Source organism: Malaya genurostris, chromosome 3 (genome assembly GCF_030247185.1).
Source record: "Malaya genurostris strain Urasoe2022 chromosome 3, Malgen_1.1, whole genome shotgun sequence".
NCBI classification, from domain to species: domain Eukaryota; kingdom Metazoa; phylum Arthropoda; class Insecta; order Diptera; family Culicidae; genus Malaya; species Malaya genurostris.
This window is the reverse complement of record NC_080572.1, coordinates 101,134,602-101,160,199: the sequence shown is the minus strand read 5'-3', so window position 1 is coordinate 101,160,199 and position 25,598 is coordinate 101,134,602. Positions and strand designations below refer to the sequence as shown.

General features: G+C 37.9%; 1 protein-coding gene across 1 annotated transcript in view; it reads left to right on the top strand.

Moving 5' to 3' along the window:
- The window catches only part of LOC131439588 (protein O-mannosyl-transferase TMTC1-like), a 667,156-nt gene that overhangs the window by 603,166 nt on the left and 38,392 nt on the right, over positions 1 to 25,598 (top strand). Inside the window, exon 9 of the mRNA XM_058610786.1 lies at positions 33 to 290. Within this exon, the coding sequence (XP_058466769.1) occupies positions 33 to 290 (258 nt within the window). The remainder of the gene's footprint in view (positions 1 to 32; positions 291 to 25,598) is intronic.

Sequence of the window (25,598 nt, the reverse complement as noted above, 5' to 3'; positions counted from 1 at the left end):
AAAATACTGAGCATTGTTTTCATTTTGTTCAGGTCGGGACTGAAAACTTTACCGCACAACGCCAAAATGCACTACAACTTCGGTAACTTTTTGCGAGATTCATCGCAACCGGATCAAGCGATTGTGCACTACCAGGAAGCGTTGCGTTTATGGCCATCCTACGCCAGTGCCCACAATAACATCGGCACGTTGATGAGTGAATTCGAAACGGCCGAATATCACTTCCTAGAGGCAATCAAATATTCGTCCGAGCACATCAACGCACACTACAACCTTGGTCAGCTCTATCGGTAAGTATATCCGACTGTGCATATCCTCTTACTGACTTGCTTGGAAATGATAAATCTCAGATTGAGTTCCTAACGGCTGACCTTTTCCCGGATGGAATTTGCCGAAATCCCTCCGATCTAATTTTGCACCAACCTGGAAACGAAAATTCATTTTCAACTTTTTCTTCTTCACCGGTTCAGTTGAGTTTTCCCGTCGTGCATTTCGTTCCCGCACCTGCATAAACATAAACACAAACACAAACACATATCCCGAAGAATTCCTAATCTGGGAATTGGGATTGCGGCCCGCTCACTAAACGCCTCAGCCGGCGCTGTAGTCACTGTTTGTGGCTAATGCTGTGTGTTGTTTCGTTCATTGCGGAATCCTGGAGAGGGGGTTTGGCGAAAAGCTGTTCCCGGCCAGAAGTTCTTAAACTTCAACGAATTCCATTGCCGAGGGTACACTTGCAAGCCCGCCAGTATCGACGGGACCCCCGGGAGAGATAAAAACCGGATAGCGTGTTCACGAAAGTAAGCCTTCTTCGCACAGAACGGTTATTGTTTTGCGTCGGAAAATGTTCGGTGGCTGCGGAAGTGGCCCCGCGGTGAAATGTTGATTACGTATAGGACAATTGCGATTCGAATTATCGACGTTAGAATTGAATGGTCCTCGATAAGCGAAAGGTTTTCCAGTTTAAAACAACCCAAATTTACGGTTTTTGCCTTTCTCATATAGAAAGGCTACACAATCACTGCAAAAACCGACTTTTGAACCGAGACCCGTAGGGCCGAATGCCATATACCATTCGACTCAGCTCGACGAGCTGAGCAAATGTCTGTGTGTGTGTGTGTGTGATTTTCGCAAACTAAGATTCAAATGAAAGTTCTCATGGTCCCATACAAAGTTCCTGAAATTCATTTGGATCCGACTTTCGGTTCCGGAATTATGCACCACAAATGTGAAAATAATGTCACTCACTTTTCTCGGAGATGGCCAAACCGATCTTCACAAACTTAGAATCAAATGACAGATCTCGCGGTTACGGTTCCATACAAAGTTCCTGAATTCATTTGGATCCGACATCCGGTACCGGAATTACAGGGTGATATGCACCAAAAGTGTTAAAATAATGTCACTCACTTTGCTCGGGGATGGCTAAACCGATTTTCACAAACTTAGGTTCAAATGAAAGGTCTCTCGATCCCATACGTAGTTTCTGAATTTTGACTTCCGGTTCCGGATTAACAGGGTGATATGCACCAAAAATGTGAAAACAATGTCACTCTTTTTCTAGGAGATGGCTAAACCGATTTTAACAAACTTATGGTCCCATACAAAGTTCCTTAACATCATTTAGATCTGAATTCTGATTCCGCAATTACAGAATGATATGCTTGGTGCATGTGTGCAAATGTGAAATAATGTCACTTAATTTCCTCGAAGATAGTTGAACCAAGTTTCACAAACATAGATTCAAATTAATGATCTCATGGTTCCAAACAAAGTTCCGGAATTTTTTTATGTTGTGTCAATAGACTCGTAGCACCAGCCATGCAATGGTTCTGTATACTGTAAGTTCTTAAGATGCCATAAGAATATCCCAATTTTCATTCGGATCAAACCCCTGGTTCCGGAGATAGGGTGCTCAGTATGAGAACGTCAATTTCAGGAATACTTTGTTCATAAGATACCTTGGCTAGTGATTTTTTCTAGTTTGCAGACCATGAGACTCTCTAACCAAATAAACCATTGATTGTCCCATAAAAGATTTGCTGAATTTTATCCAAGTCCGACTATAAAATGGATCTCACTTCACTTTCTTACATATGATTGAATAGATTTTCATTAACTTAAATTTAAATGTAGTATATCAATGTCTACTACAGAAATCTTCATGCAACAGAAATGAAATCATGAAATCTAGTCTATGCAACAGAAATCTGCAAAACTATTTTCTAAACTTTTTTAAATTGTAGTATTTCGGGGAATTTCTGCTGTAATATACAGGAGAAAATGAAAATGAGAAAGACATCATTACACCACTAGGTGGATTAAAACAGGTTTTGTTTTAGGTTTTTAGCAGCACGTTTAATTGTATCATATTTTTATAGACAATTTTTAGGCAATCACATGGAATTCTACTCTCTTTGTGGTTCCACCATAAAACATAAATTTACAGCTATTCAGTGCATGTCTGAGTCCCCTGACTTCGAATGATAAGATTTAGGACCCATACCCCCGGTTGAAGGAGGGGGTGAGAGTAAATTTACTCATCTTTTAACATTAGGAAGTTGAGCCGCATCATACCATACTGAGATCGATTGTTTGTGATTCTTTGTACTCGAATGCATTGTTCGGTATGATTTTTATTTTGTTTGAGAGTTAAAAATGCAATCATCATCATAACATTTGACTTGGTCTTCGATCAGAAATGCATTCCGAATCTATCGCGAATTGAATTTGTCATTACGTGGTTTAAAACTTGCCGTCTTATATCTGGAATTAGTTACCAATTCGAATTAATTTGATTCGGTTGGAATAAATCTCAAACGCTTACATACGTCCCGAACTGGGGGAACGTAGCTCCAGAAGGAAGCTCATAATTATCAGAAGTAAGTGTAAATTGTAACCTTATAAATTAATCTTCTCTAATACAAATGACGAATCGTATTCAGAGTTGGCAGCACCCTCTCAAATTTTAATGAAACTTACTTTACATGAAGACTTTATCACAAAAAAAAAACACTTTGAATACTTTGTTTTTCCAAAAATCATCTAGACTAGACAGTTTGAAAAGGGTCAAGCTTTTTCTACCACTTTTTTTTCAATTGGCTGTAGTCAGAAAAAGACAAATCGTACAAAAAAGTGTTGTATGATTGGTTTTAACAAAATTAGTCAAGCATTTGAATGAAACATGCATAATCCACCTTTTTTCTTTTTATTTTTTTAATCAATCAGCATTTGTTTTTCGCGTAAATATTCTTCGTTGTGTTTCATTCTTATGAATTTATTTTAATTGCCGTCATCTTAATGTAATTGTAATTAAAATTTTGGAACTGCAAGACGAATCGAAGATAAAAATTGTATGAAACCTTAAAATTATTCCTTTCAATCTAAACGTGTGGCAATCGATTAAGCATTCCCTGAGATGTAGAAGCGAGTTTTTCTTTAAAGTTTTTGTCATTATTTATGGTACTTCCAGAAACGGTATTCAGAGACCAGCACAACCCAAAATAGTTCGTATGTCCATGCATTAGTATGACGAATAAATTGAAACAGTTTTGAGGAAAGTTTTTAGAATCATCATCTTCTATGACGGTTTGAATTCTAAATCTCTTAACCCTGTAATTTCAAAATTGGAAGTCGTAATCATAAGTTTATTTTAATATGAATCGTTGTTTATTAAATTCGTTTTGGCCTTCTTTTAGCTTCTCTATTCCCGATACTTTCGGAAACGGAACTCGAAAATCGATGTAGCCGAAGTCAGTTAAATTCGCCTAATGGATTGTTAACCATTTAGATTCGAAGTATTATGTATTTGAAAATCAGTGTAGCCATCTGATAAATCGTAGAGCGTTCCATATAAAATTTTTGGGTACCTTCCGGGATCGAAAACCGTATAGCGGTAAAACTGAAATAAGTTTATTTGGTCATCAACTCTCAAAATCTGTGAACCCGATAAACCCGATAAATTTGTGTGAATTTTTCACACTAATCATCCTGTGTCTCCTGAACCAGAATTCGGATCTGATTAAAAACCTTTCTTAATTTTCAAACTTTAACCGCTGGGCAGCACCCCTTACCTATGTTCGATTTAGCTCAAATTTTGCATGAGAACTTTTTTCGAGATGTTTAATCTATCTGAATGATCTAAACAATAGCACTTTACAAAATTAGAGGTGATCCCAAAATATTGGCACTTTTATATACATTAGAGCGGTAAAAATCAACGTATTTTGTCGGTTACGTCAATTATACAATCATATCTCTGGAACCAAAAGTTAAAGCCATTTGATAGCTTTCAAACGAGCATAAGTTCGTTAAAATCGGTTCAACCTTCTCTGAGAAAATTGAGCGCGTTAAAATACCTTCGAAAATTGCACACTCAGGCATTTTTCGATCTCGTCGAACTGAGTCGAATGGTATATAACAACTATGGGTCTCCGATGCTCCGTTCGAAAGCTGGTTTTTCAGCAATTTTAATACCTTTCTATAGAGAAAGGCAAAAAAGGAGTTTTTATGGGATCTCAAGATTTTATTGGAATGTTAGATGGACGAAATCGGTTCAGGCATCTTATAGAAAAATGAGTGAAATTGTTTTAATTTTATTACAGATATCATCCTGTAGTTCCGGAACCAAATGAAATTCAGAAACCATTAATGGGAGAATAGGACTGTTATGACAATTATTGTTGCAAGCGGTATAAATCAATATATATATATATATATATTGAATATTGTTTTGAATTTGAAAATATTATTATTATTGTTCGTTTATTTCACCTTCACCTTTTTTGTTCGAGCCCCGACCTGGAAGGATTCGTAGTGTCAGTAGAATCGTAGCACTAGCCATGTAATGGTTCTGTACACTCTGAATCGGCTGCGAAGTCTGTTGATACAGAAGGTCAAATTCCACTACAGGAATGTTAATACCAAGGCTTTGCTAGGCTTATTCCACCTCGACTTTAACAATATGGCCATTTGCCAAGGGAAGAAATTTGAACATACTGCCATCTTTCTAATACATAAAGACTGTTCCAGAAAGTATAGAAGCACTTTGATTTCGCTGTAAATAATTCTCTGTAAAGTGTAAAGTGTTAGATATTCAAATTTTATTCGGTATGCTGATAATATTAGACTACAATAACAGAATATTATTCTGAACATTTGCTACTTAGCCATTGTAGACTAGCTGGCGCACCTTCTTGCGAACGTTTCTCATTAAATTCCGTACAGACTTCTTGGCGACAAGTTTTGACACTTTTTTCCAATCTTTTTCGAACTGTTGAATGCTTTCGGCTGCCGAGACATGTTTCCTAAGAAGAGCCTTCGTTAATGTCCAAAATTCCTCAACTGGTCAAAGTTGTGGGCAATTTGGTGGATTCATGTCTTTTGGGACGAAAGTGACTTTTTTGGTAGTATACCATTCTATCGTTGATTTCGAATAGTGACAAGAAGCAAAATCTGGCCAGAAGACAACAGGATCCTTGTGGCTTCGAATCATGAGTAGAAGTCGTTTTTGTAAACATTCCTTGATGTTTATTTCGCTGTTCATTGAAGTAGTAGAAATCTTACCGCAGCTACAAATTGCTTGCCAGACCATAGCTTTCTTACCAAATTTTTCGACTTCAATCGATGTTTCGGACTGGTTTAACACTTGCCCTTCTCGAACCGTATAATATTGTGGTCCCGGCAAGGATTTGTAATCGAGTTTCATGTAGGTTTCGTCGTCCATGATTATGTAGTTCAAATTTCCAGCAAGAATCGTATTGTACAGCTTTCGAACCCTCGCCCTGATCGATGCTTCTTGTTTCGGACTACGTTTTGGTTGTGTCTGCTTCTTATAGTTTCGAAGATTCAAACGTTCTTTAGCACGAAGAACATTTGACTTCGAAGAATTAAGACGTCATGGAAAAGGGTGCTGTGCAGTCTTTTAGGTTCCAAAAAGCAATTGCATAAAACAGTAGGTATTGAATATCGTGTTTACTCCAAAACAACGCTTTATCATCAATCGCGTAAAACTCCTACTGCTGAAATATGGCGAAAAGTCGCTTACACAAAAGTTTCGATATCCCCGTAAAAGTGGACAGCTTGCTGGATAGCTATTACCGTGCGAAATCTAAGTCTAAAATGATATTCTGTTTTCAAGGTCAATTGTGACAGATATTGTCAAAAAACAAAATTTTGACATAAAACATCGTATAACCCAAAAATAAACATCCGATCTCAAAACCATTCAATAGCGTTCTGGGTAACGGGGAGACTTTTCATTTGCGACTAGTTTTATTAAAATCGGTCCTGCCATCTCTGAGATCTCGACCTCTTTGTTGACAACATACATACACACACATACACACACATATAGTTGCTCAGTTCGTCGAGCTGAATCGATTAGTATATGACACTCGGCCTTTCGGGTCTTGGGAAATTATCTAAAGTTTGAGCGTATTCTGTAGATTTATAAAAAAAAGATAAAACCCTAGATAAAGTAGGAGTTATTTGGTTGATAACGTCAATTATATAAATTTTTAGCTTTTATGTTTTGTATATAGAGGGCGCTACATGTTTCCATAATTTTTGTCTGGAAATTTAGAACTTTCTCAGAGTCTATCAAAAAATGAACGAAATGAAACTTTTCGGTTTTGAGTTATAACTTTGTGAAAATTTTAGGTTGTGAATTTATCGATCAAATTTCGACTTGAAATTTTCAATTTAATAATTAACATTCGTTAGTGATCAGAACCAATTAAGTTTGCAAAATGTTTTTTTGAGACAACTTGCTTGGGAATCGCACGTTGTTTCACAATGTGTAAACTGTATTGATCCCTGTACGCAGGCCACATCTGAATGCAGATCTATTTGGGAAGCAAAGATTGCTAGTTCAATGCATGTTGATTCTAGAAACCGAGGAATCCTCTGCATTTCCACATGCATCACAGGAAGCGGTTGGTTAGTAAATTTTCGAATAACATTATCATGTGATTATTGTTATGGGTAATCGGCTACCGAGAATACGAGACTGTCGGAGGTTCGAAATCAATTCTCACATTTAGTTTATTATGTTCTGTTTTTGTTTTAATAGACAGCCGTAATACTGGCACGCCTTATGCAATACGAAGTAATGTCGACATTTACTATACAACCAAAATAAATACTAAATAAAATACTAAATGGATCCTCCCCGCAGTCGAAACTATATTTACATACGTCCTAGTTAAGCACGTTCGCAAAAAAATATCTGCACGGTTATAAACTTCACGCGCACGTCTTACACTTCCCGTCCCCGAATAATCGACGGAGTTTAGTCTAGTCCGATCTTCAGTAAAAAGAGATATAATAATAGAGATATTGTAATAAAGAAAAATGTGAAATATCTCTAAGGAACGACCTCACCATATCCTGCTTCTTCTATTCGCATTGCTATGAACAACGCTATATGACACACCACTGCTGAAAAAATGAAATAAAAGAAACACTCGCGGATAGGTTTGCTGCAGATGTAAATTTGACTTGTAAATTTTCACGAATTCCATATGAATCTGATAACACCGACTATGATATGCAGATGGCGCTTCGATCTGTTGACGTCATATAATTTTGGGCTGTAAATTCGCAGTTTCAGTCGCTTGACCATTTTTTCAGTTTCGCGAATCAACAATATATATATATATATATATATATATATATATATATATATATATATATATATATATATATATATATATATATATATATATATATATATATATATATATATATATATATATATATATATATATATATATATATATATATATATATATAAATGGATGTAAGTTTGTATGTTTGTAACGCCATAACTTCGGAACTACTAAATGGATTGCCACCAAACTTTGCACAAGTACTTCTTGCATTTCAGACATGGTTTAAGGATTACTTTTATAGGGGAGAGAGTGTAGCAAGTGTCATAAACAAGGGGAGGGGGTCATGGAAAAATTTATATATTTTGACACGAATCGATACGTTTTGAAGACCATAGAAACATTTTGCATACCTTAGATATGGCTATACGGGGGGGTGGATGTAGCAAGTGCCTTTAAAAAGGGGGGTGTATTGTTTAAAACGGAATAACATCGAAACTACTGACACAAAACTTGGCACAGATACTTCTAGCTTTTCTGAGAAAGTCATAAGGTTTATTTAATGGGGGAGGGAGTGTAGTAAGTGTCCTTAACAGGGAGACCATAGAAAAATTTTCCATTTATTAGATATGATTATATGGGGGGTGGATGTAGCAAAGTGCCTTTAAAAAGGGGAGTGTAATGTTTGTAATGACATAACTCCGGAATTACTTAACGGATTGCTATCAAACTTGGCACATGTACTTCTTGTTCTTCAAAGATGGTTATAAGAATATTTCAATGGGGGGTGGGAGCGTAGCAAGTGTCCTTAACACAAATGGTCATAGAAAATTTATCTAATTTGATGAGAATCGGTATTTTTTGGAGACCGTAGACACTTTTTGCACAACTTAGATATGATTATAAGGATATTCTATGGGGAGAGGGTGTAGTAAGTGCCTCTAAAAAAGGAGTCTAATGTTTGTAACTCCGGAACTATTGCACGAATTGCTGTAAAATTTGGCACAGTTATTATTTTCTCTTCAGAAATAGTATAAAGGTATTTTTATGGGAGAGGCGTAGCAAGTATCATTAACAGGCTATGAAAAAATTCATAAAATTTGACAAGAATCGATAATTTTTGAAGATCACGCAAACATTTTCAATACCTTAGATATGATATATATGGGGGTGGATGTAGCCAGTGCCTTTAAAAAGGGGGATGTAACGGTATACCTCCGAAACTACTGAACGGATTGCTATCACACTTGGCATAGCTGCTTTTTACTCTTCAGAGATAGTTGTAAGGGTATTTTTAAGGGAAGGGAACGTAGCAAGTATTCTTAACAGGGGTAATGAAAAATTTTATTTAATTTGACGAGAATCGATACTTTTTGAAGACCACAGATACTTTTTGCGCAACTTAGATATGATTATAAGGATATTCGTGTGGGGTGCAGTGCGGTAAAATTTCCCTTTCAATCGAATAATATAAGATGAAAATGAAATTTATGGCCGCTGACAGTCAGCATATCCCTACTAGTTCATTTGACTTTTGCTGCCATTTTCAAGTGAAGCTCCCGGAATTCATCGTCAGTTGATTAATCGTACCTAGTCATTTGAAGTTTTGCTTGCTCAGTTTCGAGTGCCAAGTAGTCTACCTGCTTCAATGCCTTCGCTCTTGGTAGTAAGCAAATTCGAACGAATAGAATTATAAATGGAGTAAAGTATTAAAAATGAAAATTAAAGGAAGAAACAATTAATTTATGTGTATTCTGTGATTGATATTTCAGCTATCTGGTTTGTCTTTCATCTATTATCTTGAACCAATTCGAATGTTTACATGAACCTCATTTGAAGGCCGCTCTCACACTATTGAAAGAAATATTTTGTCACTTCAAGAGATCAACTGACGGTGGTTAAACTGATTGAAGAGAAACGAGTGATGAACTGAATGCTGCCCGTTCGAGCCGTCAGCAAACATTGTGTGTGTCAGAGAGTGAAGTTTACTGCATTAGAGAGATCGTCAATGTGTTTCACATTCAGTTTCAATTGAATTGAATGAAGTTTTACAGCACTGGTGGGGTGGATGTAGTACGTCCCTCTAGAAAGGGGATGTAATGTTTGTAACGGCACAATTCCGAAACTACTGAACGGATTATTATCAAATTTGGCACAGATACTTCTTGCTCTTCAGAGATGATCATTAGAACATTTTCAGGGGAGAAATTGTGTAGGAAGTGTCCTTATCATGGGGCGAGAGGGTCAATGACGAAATTTAAATAATTTGAAGAGAATCGGCATTTAGACGAAGGAAGGGTTTATGAAAATGAATTTTCATCTCCCATCTTTAGTAAAACAAGATAGTGACAAGAATTTCAAGATCGTAGTAGATATTATTGCTGTTGTTGATTCGAGAGCAACAAAATTTTCTTTAAATAGTTTCAAAGGATCTGGTTCCGTTTTGCCGGGAAATTCAAAGAACTAAGGATAAATAATCTTTATCTGTCTATGAACGCGAGTGTATTTAAGTATCAGCATAACTACGAAACAACTAAACGAATCGCCACAAAGTTTGGCACATGTACCAAAGGTGGGAATCGATATTTTTTAAAAGCACAGATACTTTCTGCACTACTCAGGGTAATCATGAAGGAGATCTGTAGTAAGTTCACTGACAAAAAGAAGTTAAATCAAAATAGATTATAAAGTTATTTTGAGGGTGAGAGAGTGGAGTAAGTGCCCCGAACATGGGAAGTGTAAGTGAAAATTGATCGTATTTTACGAAAAATTTGTACTTCTGTACGAGTACACAATATTGCTAGTATTTATAAGTGAGGCTCACAAAAATATTCACAAGAGGGAGGTGGAATAAGTATTCTCAATATCGATCTGAATTGACGAAATCATACAATCAATGTGGATTTTATTATGTAAATTGAGAAAACTGTCGACTTAACGGAGATGGAAATAAGATTACAACAACATTTTTATTAATTGAATCATTATTCTATAGGTGATGAACAACAAAAATGGTTAAAGCCATGGTAAAACAAATTATATAAAATCGTTATTCTATAATACGAATATAGTTATGATGATGAAAATTTTGAGCAATTAATGATGTCATAAAATATTTTATAAAGAGGAGGGAGTAGTAAGTGTTCATAGCCATGGAAGCCAAAGGTATTGTAGATCGAATGTGACGAAGAAGGTATAAATAAATATAGAGAGAAAGATGTTTTAAATGTTTCTAAAAATAAAAAAAAAAACTGACCTACTTTGTCAAGAATACCATAGAAATTATGATTATTGTGAGATCTGAGATGGGACACTGATCACTCGCAATCTGAACATGAACGAAGTATTGTTCAATCGGGTTTCCTTCTAAGTTATGTTTCACTACAATCAGAGTATTTCACTAAGCAGGACGAGAATTTTTTTTGGCCTTCCCTTCACGAAACATTTCCGGGAAACGCCGGGTAATTCAACTAGTATATTATATAATAAAACATAATATATGTATAATACAACATGACTTAATCTAATATAATATAATATAATATAAGACGATTATATATGAAGTAATTTGCTATGATACAATATATAACAGTTAATGTCGCAGTGTAAGTTATGCTCTTCTTTCGTCGAAATACTGTAGGAAATATAATATTTCTCTTTTAATAATAATAACAACAATGATATTTATAATAACAACAATTATATAACACAGTGTAATATTATTTAGTTCAATATAGATTAATGATATAATGATATATAACAATGCAATGAGCAACCAAATTGTATGTTGAAATATAATATGATAAGTATTGCACTTTAGGATGGGATTTAACTTATAAGCCATTTCGCACCCTCTCATTCTGCTACTAAAGCACCCAGTTGACGCCGCTCTATTGACCAAATATCATCACGGGGAGGCATGAGATAGGAGCTTGTGAGAACTTAGCTGTGTAGCGCCCTATATCTATAAACCATGAAGCCCGCAAAAAAAACTTATATAATTGACGTTTTCAACTACAAAAGTCCAACTTTATCTAGCTACGCATTTTTCTGAGAAACTATTAACATTTCCTGACAATATAACTGAAAATTGAGAAAATTGGTTCAGTGATTACAAAGTTATGATTTTAATAATATATACCGGTTTTCGAAAAATCGAAAAAATCGATATTTGAATTCACCCTAACACAGAATTCGTCACCCTAATTTTAAAATGAAACTTTAACTATCTTGGTGCGTTCCCGAGGTTTATGATGGTTAACATTAAATTCGTAAAAAAATGAATATTTTATATCGTTGCTGATAGAGACTTTCATATTATGCAACAATATTCCAATATATCTAAAGTAAATGTTTATAATTTAACAATTTACACAATCTCAAAGGTTCCTCTTGCTGTTTGAAAAGTGTCTTTTCGTCTTAAAATTAATTCACACACTCTTTGATCTAAGGCTCACAGTAGAAAGTGGACTGTTCCTCGGGTCATTTAATTTAACTAAGTTTGTCCCAGTTCAAAGACGGTGCAGAACCTAACTGTAAACAAAGAAAAAATCTTCGGGTTTCAATCTTCCTTCCACGTAGACAAACAAAAATTTACAGAAAAAATAACGCTTATAAATAGCTCGTGCAATCTGCTAAGGCAATGTAGCTAGGAAAGAGCAATTTTAATTTCTAAGCTGCGACTAATCCCATAAGCATCAGCGCACCTGTTTTTCTTCACGCTCTTGCACGGAAACGGGAGCTCCAGTATGCCGATCTGCTAGTACCATGCCAGACTTTAAGTACCGCCGGAGTTTGTTCGCTAGAATAGCGGTGGTTCTCAACCTGCATCATTCTTGACGTAAAGCCGTGGACTATCGTAACTCGGACGCGAGGAACGATGGTTGGGGCAAGGATTCTCATCTCCTGGTGAAGCGCATCTAAAATGTATAAAGGAAGTACTTTAACAGCTTTTGAAAAGTTCTCGCGCGCTCACTCTTTCTCAGTCTTTACAAATTCATTCGACGTGCCACACTTCAATGGCCAGCTGATGTCGGTGCAGGGCGCGGGATTCTGCTAATTTGAAGCTATGAAAGAACCGCCTGGGCAAATGGTACACTTTAGTTTTACAAACAAGCTAGCCTCGTTCACCAAGGCATTGGAAATTTTCCCGTACATGCGGCACATGTTCCAGGCTGTTTTCAGTTCTGTTGAAGTTTGAAGATAGTCAGATAGGAAACCTGTGCTTCATAAGAAAGTTAAATAAATTTTTAATTTGACAAGCTATTAGATTTTTCATATATACCATTCTAACTGAACAATGTTTCAAGTGAAATGCTCTAGACTAACCATTTATTTACCGATTTAGTGATAGTGTTATGACTGAGCTTTGACAACTTTGGCGGTTCGAATGGTGAAGCAATTGTTTAGTGATATCCAAATCGCAAACAGTACCATTTTCATTTTCTTACGTCTTCACCCGACCCCACCATTTTCCGATTACTGCAGCATTAGTACATAAACACATTCACACAGCAGACAGCACCGAGATGGATGAAGGCTGGTATTTTGCATGGCAAGAGATCATAACTGATATCTTGTGGTTCACTCTAGTCAGTGATGCTAGCTCGGATGAACCGATTCCGAACATTTATGGTTTTGCGTTTCTTATGAAACGGATAGAATTTCCATGGATTACGGAAAATACATCCCGGTTGTCTAGCAGCATAACACAGAATCTGTTTTGCTGAACGAAAATCCTTCTAGATGAAACTCACTTTGGTGTGTTTAATTCAAGTACCACAGGAAATAACGAACCATGTCTTGCTGGTTTCCGTCAGTGTCCTGAGAAATACGAAACCCAACTCATTCTGCAACAGTGCTTATTTTAAAATGAGAGACTTGTGCATTGCTAGATATTTGCAGTTTTCAGTTTTCAGTTTTCAGTTTTCAGTTTTCAGTTTTCAGTTTTCAGTTTTCAGTTTTCAGTTTTCAGTTTTCAGTTTTCAGTTTTCAGTTTTCAGTTTTCAGTTTTCAGTTTTCAGTTTTCAGTTTTCAGTTTTCAGTTTTCAGTTTTCAGTTTTCAGTTTTCAGTTTTCAGTTTTCAGTTTTCAGTTTTCAGTTTTCAGTTTTCAGTTTTCAGTTTTCAGTTTTCAGTTTTCAGTTTTCAGTTTTCAGTTTTCAGTTTTCAGTTTTCAGTTTTCAGTTTTCAGTTTTCAGTTTTCAGTTTTCAGTTTTCAGTTTTCAGTTTTCAGTTTTCAGTTTTCAGTTTTCAGTTTTCAGTTTTCAGTTTTCAGTTTTCAGTTTTCAGTTTTCAGTTTTCAGTTTTCAGTTTTCAGTTTTCAGTTTTCAGTTTTCAGTTTTCAGTTTTCAGTTTTCAGTTTTCAGTTTTCAGTTTTCAGTTTTCAGTTTTCAGTTTTCAGTTTTCAGTTTTCAGTTTTCAGTTTTCAGTTTTCAGTTTTCAGTTTTCAGTTTTCAGTTTTCAGTTTTCAGTTTTCAGTTTTCAGTTTTCAGTTTTCAGTTTTCAGTTTTCAGTTTTCAGTTTTCAGTTTTCAGTTTTCAGTTTTCAGTTTTCAGTTTTCAGTTTTCAGTTTTCAGTTTTCAGTTTTCAGTTTTCAGTTTTCAGTTTTCAGTTTTCAGTTTTCAGTTTTCAGTTTTCAGTTTTCAGTTTTCAGTTTTCAGTTTTCAGTTTTCAGTTTTCAGTTTTCAGTTTTCAGTTTTCAGTTTTCAGTTTTCAGTTTTCAGTTTTCAGTTTTCAGTTTTCAGTTTTCAGTTTTCAGTTTTCAGTTTTCAGTTGACAGCTTTGTAATCCATAACTAAATCAACCTTTTAAAGCGGATTATTCCACCCTGTTATAGAGGCATGCAATTCATAACCGAGCCATTTCGGTTCTAACGATCATAACCAGTACCGGAAATGCGATGTGAACAGTGCTATCAATAACCCATTTGCCGTCTCGTGTTACATTTTCAAACAGTGTTGCTTCGCCTGATTCATGCTAACTAGCCTTTTTCAAACCGGTATGATTTATGGACGATGAAAATTCCCCCCTCCATTTCCCTATACCTTGCCTGGCAGAACTTTGAGGGTGCGTTTCTTCGTTGACGGTGAAATTGGAGTGTAAGAATAAAACTTGATACGCTAGCAGTATCCGCATAGTTTAGTTAAGTCTGGCAAGGCAACCAACATCGCACGGCATCCGCGAGTTGAAAGCAAGTTCTAGGATCTGGTTCTGACTCTAGAGAATGGTGAATGGAGCTTACCAGGATGCCAAGTGTAAGTAGCGCACTGCAGAAAGTTTATGGTTCAACTAAAGTGGATATAAGCATAAAGTTTCAACTGGCGCATTTGTAGGAGTTTCACTGTTCGAGCCAACCTACACCGTTACGTTATGCAACGTTCTCCGTTTACCGGATGAAGTTGAATATGAAAAGAGCTTATCCATACTGCAGCCACTTGAGGTTTCTACTTCAATCATAAACAATAGATGAACGTTATATAGAAAATGGGAATATTTTCGCTAAACTGCTTGGTTTCTGTAGTGTAAGCGATTTATAGCATTAGCATTCAACTAGGAAGCAAGGACACATCAGAATTTATCAACTTCGGTTCTCTAGATGCGACTGAATATTTACTTGCTGAGCAAAGAACTGTTACTGCGTTTGTAAAAATCAAATCCTAACTAAACAGTGCCAACCAAGTTGATATATTATGATCCAGCTGTCATCATTGTTTCTCAAATACCGTTGCCCATTAGCGTTTCGTATTAAATAACTTGCAACTGTTGAGTGGTAGCACGCGAACCACAAGCTCACCGCCAAGTCGTTACTGTTAGCAAAAAGCCAGAAGCTTTCACTCGTTCACTGTTCAGCCCCTCTGTAGGCCGACTGCTCTTCGTAGTGGAAGCGGAGATTTTCAATTTTGTACAACGAAATGGCATGTTGGCCCGACAGGAAATAACAGTAAAACTTGCTGCAGTGCTTCGGTGCTACTTCGCAGAAAAATACCTGGGAAGTTTGGGAGTGTGAAAGCAGCACATGCCGGTTGCTAATGTTTGAGAATGACAACTGTCGCACTTGAGATTTTCGTTTTGAATCTTCTGATTAAGCGAAGTCATTCTATTAGATGACGCATTTCTTGAGGAAGATTCAGTGCGGAAATAAATGTCCAAATCGTAATGATTCATCATGAAAATGTACCTCGGCGGAAAATCCTTGCTTTTCACTGGGTTTATGGGGTAAGGTGTCAATGGAAAATCCCAAATCACGAGACACTAGATTTTTCTGCCATATGGATTTATATTATCCAATTATCAATATACTCTTATCTTATATCAGAATTTTTTTTCGATAGTGCACGATCGAAAATTCTAATTGAAATAAAAAATGCCAGTCCAGCCGTACAACTGAACGTCCAGCGAAAGCAGCTATTTTCGTTTTCTGAAAGTCGAAGACTTTGCTGAAAGGTGAAGCTAATAAAGCATAATCAGATACTTTGGGAAAACGGATAAATTGCATCCTACAAACCATCAGAGCATCACCGCTATGCAGTGCTATAATCATTCATTCGTAAATCTGTCGAAAAATTAATTATCACGTTACTTGAAACGAATCGATTGGTACACTGCTGTTGCAATCAGAGATGCCAGGTAAAAATTTTAAATATCTGCAGTATGACTTGCTGGCAGCAATTTCTCTATAAAGTATGACACGCAAAATTAACTTGGCGAGCAGAAAAAAAAAGTCTGTAAATATAGACGAAAGTCTGCGAGAATTTCAAAAGCCTGCACAACAATAAATGTCTGCAGCACTATACCCCAAATCTGCAGATTTACAGACAAATCTGCAGACCTGGCATCTCTGGTTGCAATGAACCACGATGGAAGTCGTAATAAGAAAAGGCACGAAAACTTAGTCAACCCGAGTAAGAAAGTGCTCTGAGCATGCATTTCATTTGAAACACTTAACTATACGATACACAGATTTCAGATTTAACGTATGGAAATGAGTGTTGTCTATATCTTAAAACATATCAAACTGTACAGTATTTTAATAGTTTTTTTACCTGAAATATGAAAACCCGAAATGAAATAATCGATATCAAAATTCTGTATGTTATTATATTTTACTCTTTTTTGTTTTACGTTATTTTCTGCAAGCGAAGCAGTAAAAGTTGCGAAATTCACGCAATCAACTAATACAAACAATTAACATTTTTATTCGTACTGTGGGGTCTCGTACAACGCGGATTTGGTTTTAACCGCGATAAACGGGACCAGAGCATATGGGATCTCGACTGATCGAGGCTGTGAACGGTTATCTCGCTTCGGTCGACAGAGCCACACAATCTTCGGCAAACTTGTTGTATATACGGGAGCGGGTCATATCGCCGAAAGCCATTTCGCCGAAAGTCTTTTCGCCGAATAGGTCATTTCGCCGAAAGTCGTTTTCGCCGAAAGGGTCATTTCGCCGAAAGGGTCATTTCGCCGAAAGGGTCATTTCGCCGAAAGGGTCATTTCGCCGAAAGGGTCATTTCGCCGAAAGGGTCATTTCGCCGAAAGGGTCATTTCGCCGAAAGGGTCATATCTCATGCATGTTTTGTCTTCTGTATAACTGATGTGGAGCAGCCACATAACCGAAGCCAAGTTGGCTTGGCGGCACAAAGCCGCCGAGCCGACGCCAGCTGAGTTGGCCGCCGACCCGCCGTCGGAAGCGGTGGCCTCTTGCATACAAACCTGTAACCGCCTCGTTTGCCCGGTCTACTCAAAGCTAGATTTCTTTGCTTTAGTTAGGTCCGAACGAGTGGTAGCGAGGTCGGACAGCACATGAACCAAAACGATGTGGCGTAGCCGCATTAGATATTTTTTCATTTTCACTTAACAAACGGAAAATACCACCTACATTTGCCTGGTAGATACACCTATGCAATTGCTTTGATGCTTAGTAGCTAATAGTCAACAAGTTTTCTTTGGAACTACAATGGAAGGTCAACAAAAAAGGGCGGTAATTTAAATCAACTATAATTACGATTTCAAGACGTTTTCAGGATTCGGCGAAATGACCCTTTCGGCGAAATGGCTTTCGGCGAAATGGCATTCGGTGAAATGGCATTCGACGAAATGGCATTCGGCGAAGTGACCCATTCAGCGAAATGTCATTCGGCGAAATGGCTTTCGGCGAAACGGTTTTCGGTTAAATGACCCTGATCCGTATATAGTTAGACCAACAATTTAGTGTAGTTTGACAGACAAGTAGTTGAGAACTGCTACGCCAGGGGCGCTTTGAAAAATGCATGATATAAATCATTCGCCTCACACATACAAAACGAATTGAGCTTCAAGTAACTCAAAACTAAAGTATTTTGAAGAATGAGGAAAATCAAAGTTTGTCAAACAGCAAATGTTTTAACTCGGAATCACTCCTTCAGATGTAATTAGTGTACTTGAATGCATATTTTAGTTATCATAATTATGCTCTTATCAAGAAACGAAAAAAGAGAGTGGAAACAATATCTGAAGATTCTCCAATTGGTGGCGCTAGTGTGCAATTCAAGGTTGGAAATTCATGTTGATTCACTCAGATGGTTTCTTTGAGAAGTAGTTCTAGGGTTTCAATACCTATTAAATGATTGACTAAATAGTTCATATTGTATCTACAAGATAGTCTTCAGTAACTGAAAATCAGAATTGTTTACGAGAGTGATGTTATCGATCAGTTTATCAAATCAAAGACTGTTTTCCCCGAAGGTGTTAGTAAGCTACTAGAGCATTTACATGAATAAACTATTGACATCTGAATTCTGAGGAACTTGAGATTGATAAAAAACATGAACAAAAATATATTGCATGGTATAAGTTGGTTTAAGCGTAAAGATTTTGATTATTTTAAAAGTGGTGATCCTGTTTCTGTGCAAAACATATATTATTGCGCAAAACATAAATGTATTTCAAAGGTAATCACTCTACCAGGTGGCGCTTGTGTACCGTAATGTTTACAGTATCTATCAGAATACTCGTTTCGTTTACACGAAAGTTGTTCGCAAGATCTTTAACTGCATAATTAAGGGTGTTTTAGTATAAAATTTGTCCTCTCCGCATAGCGCTAGTGCTCAATACAACGTAGATTGCCACTTACCTTAAATGTGTTTGGGCTTCATATTGTTAACTCGACATCCAACGCGTCGAAGCCATTCAGAATGAACAGTCTCCTTTGGAATTTTTCAGCCATCTGAAGAGTTATAAAGGCTATAGCAGGATAACCATGTGAAATCTGCCCCCAAAGGGAATTCATATTATTATACCACATGCGAAAGGTCATAGACTGTAAACAATTTTCTCAAAGTTTCAACCCTTTAACTGCCATATTGACGAAGTTAGGGTGGTTCTATTGATTTTTATTTTATTTGATTTTTGAAGAAACCGCTTATCCGAAAAATTTGAAAAAAATCAGGTATGTTTAAGGCATTATGGGAAAGATTTACAATTTTTTTCAAAATTTTTGAATATGTATTTCTTTCATTAAAAATACTATTTTTCCCCTCTTTCAATTTTTGCTCCATCCCAGATTTTTTAGTGATAAATATAAAATTTTTGGACAGGTTGAAGTGGTATGTTTTCATATTTTTAAAAAATGTGGATGATCACAATATTTTATTTTTTCTAAAAAATAAATTACAGTCGACCATGCTTCCCCATCAAGTTCTACAGTATAGAACCGTACTGTCTTCGGATAACTTTTGCCATTTGTGTTGTACGCATGTATTTGTGATGGTTTTTATTGCGCAGATTACAGTATACTGTGCGTTTGGCTGTCAGCCTTCGTTTGTTTACTTGTTTGTGCGGTTGAAATTCTGCGTTTTCAAAATGTCACGTATTGAGAAGGCAGTGAAAATTAAGGTTTCGGACACATGGCGCAGTGAGAAGGGTATTACTAGACGAAAATTGGCGAAGCGGTTTGGAATTCATCATGTCAGTGTTAAAACCATCATTAATAAGTTTGGGGAACACTATTATTTGGATGAGCTACCAGGAAGAGGCAGAAAATCCGGTTCTTCCAACCCGAGACTGGACCAGAAAGTGGTATCTCTAATCATGAAGAACAAATCAATGTCAATACGTGATTTGGCCAAAAAAGCAGGAACGAGTGTCGGAATGATCCAGCGTATCAAGAGGCGAAATCACCTGAAGACCTACCTAGTAACAAGGGCCCGGGAATCATATTCGCGTCTTTTGCAGTGTCCGGATGCATGCGTTTTGATGAATGATGAGACTTATGTAAAGGAGGACTCAAAAACCCTTCCAGATTCACAATACTTTACTGTCGTCGTTGGGGAGGATGTGAGTGATGCGGACAGGTCGATTCAAGTGGAGCAATTCGGTCGAAAAGTACTGGTATGGCAAGCAATATGTTCCTGTGGTTTGAAGTCAACCATTTTTTACACTACCGGAACTATAAAGGCAGAAATCTTTCCATCTGAGTGTCTACAGAAGAGATTGCTGCCTTTACATAAGAAGCATAGCACACCTTCACTGTTTTGGCCGGATTTAGCGTCGGCTCACAATGCCAAAACCACTCTCAATTGGCTTGCGGAAAAGAGTATATATTTTGTTGAGAAAAATATCAATCAACCAAATTGCCCTCCGTTTCGACCCATCGAACGTTACTGGGCAATCGTAAAGAGGGTCTTTAAGAAGACTAGTAAGGCAGCTGGGAACATGCAGGAGCTCAGAAAAATTTGGGCTCAAGTGTCCAAAAATGCGATGCAACACTTGTCCGGAACTTGATGAAGAGCGTTCGATCAAAAGTTCGAAAATTCGTGAAGGAATAACATAGATTTCATCCGGTTTTCTTTATGCTCAAGTTTAACCTCGTACAATAAAGGATCAATTTTTAGTTTAAATAAAATATCGTTTTTTATCATAATTTGAAAGAAAAATTTGTGGATAGTTTATTTTCGATACACTCCTTAATACGGCAGTCAAGAACTAGAGCGGGTGTCAGTTTCAAAAGTGACTGTATGTAATTCGATAACTCGATAGTTTAAATTGGCCCCTTCTCTCAGCGATTGTATCCTTCGATGGCTAAATCATCCACCGAGGTCACGGATCTAATCACTGTTTTACAGTGGAATTGCAGAAGTATCATCCCAAAAATAGATTCTTTTAAATTTCTAGTAAATAATCTGAAATGTGACGCATTTGCATTGTGCGAAACTTGGCTAACTTCTGAAATATCCTTAAACTTCCACGATTTTAACATTATTCGCCTGGATCGAGATGATCCCTATGGAGGAGTATTTTAGGGATCAAAAAGTGCTATTCTTTTTATCGAATTAACCTCCCCTCGATACCAGGTATTGAAGTTGTCGCATGTCATGTTACAATCAAAGGTAAGGACCTTTGTATTGCTTCCATCTACATTCCCCCTAGAGCCTTGGTTGGGCATCGGCGGCTCAGTAATATCATAGAGCTCCTTCCCGCACCGACGTTGGTTTTAGGAGACTTTAACTCACACGCTACGGGATGGGGCTGTCTTCACGACGATAACAGATCAGCTATGATCCATGATATTTGCGACAACTTCAATATGACAATCTTGAATACGGGAGAAATGACACGGATTCCTGCACCACCAGCAAGACCAAGTGCGCTGGATTTATCCCTTTGCTCGACATCGCTACGGTTGGATTGCACGTGGGAGGTAATTCCTGATCCCCACGGTAGTGATCATCTACCGATCGTAATATCAATCACCAGCGGCTTAAAACCATCGAAGACAATCAATGTTTCGTATGACCTCACACAAAATATTGATTGGAATAGCTATGCGACCTCGATATCTGAGAAACTTGAAAGAACTCAACAACTTCCTCCGGAGGAAGAGTACACGTTTTTGGCTGGCTTGATTCTCGATACTGCGATTCAAGCTCAGACGAAACGTGTACCCGGCGCAAAAACTAACATCCGTCCTCCCAACCCGTGGTGGGACAAAGAGTGCACAAATTTAAACGCGGAGAGAGCCTCCGCGTATAAAAAATTCAGAAAAAATGGAACACCTGATAATTACCGGAATTACGCGGCGTTAGACGTTAAAACTAAGAACTTGATTAGAGCCAAGAAACGCGGTTACTGGCGTCGGTTTATAGACGGCTTAACGAAAGAAACATCTATGAGCACTCTTTGGAATACAGCCCGACGAATGCGCAATCATAACACCACGAATGAAAGCGAGGAATACTCCAACCGCTGGATATTCGATTTCGCTAAAAAAAGTATGCCCAGACTCTGTTCCGGAACAGAAGATCACCCGCGCCGCGACACCAAATACAAACGAATCACCGTTTTCGATGGTAGAGCTCTCACTTGCACTTTTGTCATGTAACAATAAAGCCCCGGGATTAGACAGAATAAAATTCAACTTGTTGAAAAATCTGCCTGACCCCGCCAAAAGGCGCTTGCTGAATTTATTCAACAAGTTCCTCACGGGTAATATTGTCCCACACGACTGGAGACAAGTCAGAGTTATCGCCATCCAAAAACCAGGGAAACCAGCCTCCGATCACAATTCGTATCGGCCGATTGCTATGCTTTCCTGTATCCGGAAATTGTTCGAAAAAATGATTCTGTTTCGTCTAGACAATTGGGTCGAAACTAATGGTTTACTTTCAGATACACAATTTGGTTTCCGCAGGGGCAAAGGAACGAACGATTGTCTTGCGTTGCTCTCAACAGAAATTCAAATGGCATTTGCTCGTAAAGAACAAATGGCGTCAGTTTTCCTAGACATTAAGGGGGCTTTTGACTCAGTTTCTATAAATATCCTATCTGAGAAGTTGCATCAGCATGGTCTTTCGCCAGTTTTGAACAACGTTTTACATAATCTATTGTCTGAGAAACACATGTACTTTGCGCATGGTGATTTGTCAACAATACGATTCAGCTACATGGGTCTTCCTCAGGGCTCATGCTTAAGCCCCCTTTTATACAATTTTTACGTAAGTAATATCGATGAATGTATCAACACATCTTGCACGCTAAGACAACTTGCCGACGACAGCGTTGTGTCTATTATAGGACCCAAAGCTGCCGATCTCCAAGGACCATTGCAAGATACCCTCGACAACTTGTCAACATGGGCTCTTCAAATGGGTATCGAGTTCTCTACGGAGAAAACTGAGCTGGTTGTATTTTCGAGGAAGCGAGAACCAGCACAATTACAGCTTCAACTAGGGGGTGAAACCATAGCTCAGGCCTTCACATTTAAATATCTCGGGGTCTGGTTCGACTCCAAAGGCACCTGGGGATGTCACATTAGGTATCTGAAACAAAAATGCCAGCAGAGAATCAACTTTCTTCGCACAATAACCGGATCATGGTGGGGTGCCCACCCAGGAGACCTGATCAGGTTGTATCAAACAACGATATTGTCCGTGATGGAATACGGATGCTTCTGCTTCCGATCAGTGGCGAACACTCATTTCATCAAGCTGGAAAGAATTCAGTATCGTTGTTTGCGTATTTCCTTGGGTTGCATGCAATCGATGAGCCTCGAAGTGCTGGCGGGCGTTCTTCCACTGAAAAACCGGTTCTGGGATCTCTCATATCGTTTGCTCATTCGATGCGACATTTTGAATCCTCTGGTGATTGAAAACTTCGAAAGGTTAGTTGAGCTTAACTCTCAAACCCGTTTTATGTCCTTGTATTTTGATTACATGGCTCAGAATATTAATCCTTCTTCGTTTGTTTCCAACCGTGCTCATTTCTTGGATACTTCTGATTCTGTTGTGTTTTTCGACACATCCATGAGAGAAGAAATTCGTGGAATTCCGGATCACGTGCGCCCTCAAGTGGCCCCAAATATTTTTTATAATAAATTTAGAACAGTCAATTGTGAAAAGGTGTTTTACACTGACGGATCAAACATTAACGAGTCCACAGGCTTCGGCATCTTCAATCAAAACATCACCGCTTCTTACAAACTCAGTGATCCGGCTTCAGTTTACGTCGCAGAATTAGCTGCTATTCAGTACACCCTCGAGATCATTGAAACTATGCCCAAAGACCATTACTTCATTGTCACGGACAGTCTAAGTTCAATAGAAGCTCTCCGGGCAATGAAGCCAGGAAAGTATCCCCCATATTTCCTGGGGAAAATACGGGAACATTTGAGAACTTTATCTGAACGGTCTTATTTAATATCGTTAGTCTGGGTCCCTTCGCATTGTTCCATTCCGGGCAATGAAAAGGCAGACTTATTGGCTAAAGTGGGCGCATTGGAAGGTGATATTTATGAAAGACCAATCTGCTTCAATGAATTTTTCAGTATTTCTCGTCAGAAAACTCTCGAAAGTTGGCAAACTTCATGGACGAATGACGAACTGGGACGATGGCTACACTCCATTATCCCTAAGGTATCGACGAAACCTTGGTTCAAGGGGATGAACATGAGTCGTGATTTCATTCGCGTTATGTCACGGCTCATGTCAAATCACTATACATTCAACGCACATCTCCGGCGTATCGGGATCGTGGAGAACGGGCTCTGCACCTGTGGCGACGGTTATCAGGACATCGAGCATGTCGTGTGGTCGTGCGTAGAGTATCGTGACGCCAGGTCGAAGCTACTGGAATCCCTCAGGGCCCGAGGTAGACCGCCTGAGGTGCCGGTTCGGGATGTGTTGGCGAGTCGGGATAGTTCATATATGCTTCTCATATACAAGTACCTTAAACACATTGATATACAAGTGTAATGTGTTATTCCTCGCTCAGAAAATATAATCTCCACCTACAGGTTCGACACTAACATCCGCCCGATTCTCTCGATCCCCGTCCCTGTCCACCATCTTCATTGGAATTAACAAGATCTTTTTTTTGTCACTAACTTTTTCGTTCCCCTTTCCCTGTTTTTTCACCATCTCGATGGCAACTAATTAGATCTCTGTCGTTTTCAAACATTTTGTTCCCACACCCCTTTTTTACCCCGTTTCCCACAATATTTACTTCTTTTTTTTCATTCTCTTCCGTAACATCACCATCACCGGAAGACCGCTCCAGTCAATGACCAGCATGCGGGCCACCCGCCGGGCCTTCGTAGCCTGGGGGTGTTTCCCGCGGACCCACACGGACCGAATGATGCGGCCAACATGGATATTCGCCATTTGGAAGACCCTCACCCAATATTCAATTCACCTCGCCTGCTGAAAGCTGAATTGTCGAGAATCCGCTACCCCGATACTACATTACATAATAATACTATTCTAGTTTTAAGTTAGTCGTAATTAAGATTAGTAAATACCCTTGGCATCTTAGAGCTTAAGCAGTGTGCCTTAATATTATAATATATTATTGAATAAAAAAAACTCGATAGTTTTTCATGAAATTGTCAAATCGTTTTGCACTGTGTGGTCTCGTACAATGCGGTTTCCTTTTCACCAGCTATGTACATTTCAATAAATGCATATCGAGTTCAACAACAGCAAATTGAATTTTTCTTTTTTATATTGGTGTCAAACAGAAGTGGCCATTGATGATATATATTTCAGTTAAAAAGGAAATGGGATGAAAAATGATATAAAAATACATTGCTTTTTGAAAGCACACGTATTGTCTCTGATTATTAATAATATTGCCGCCGGTCTCACTATTCTGGATAAAAACTGAGCATGAGATAAGTAGTAAATAATGGCGGTCAAGTGTGAACAGCAACCAACAGTTCTATTGCCAATAGCGCATTCACAGCAACGGCGCTGGATTCTCAAATATCCAGTCGAATTTTTAGTGTACTCGATATAGCACTTGTAAGCTTTGAAAAACGAGATACAACTTATTACGGACCCGAATAGTTTTTTATGCTCTGTGTGTCTTAATTAGGTCATCTCGTGATAAAGCTTTAAACCCAAAATTGCTTGGCAGAACAAAAGCTTCTATTCCAGAGCTACTATATTCCGATACTTGCTGCTCTCGTTCCAATCCAAGGATTGATGATATTAACTCATTAGAACTTCCCGTTCGCA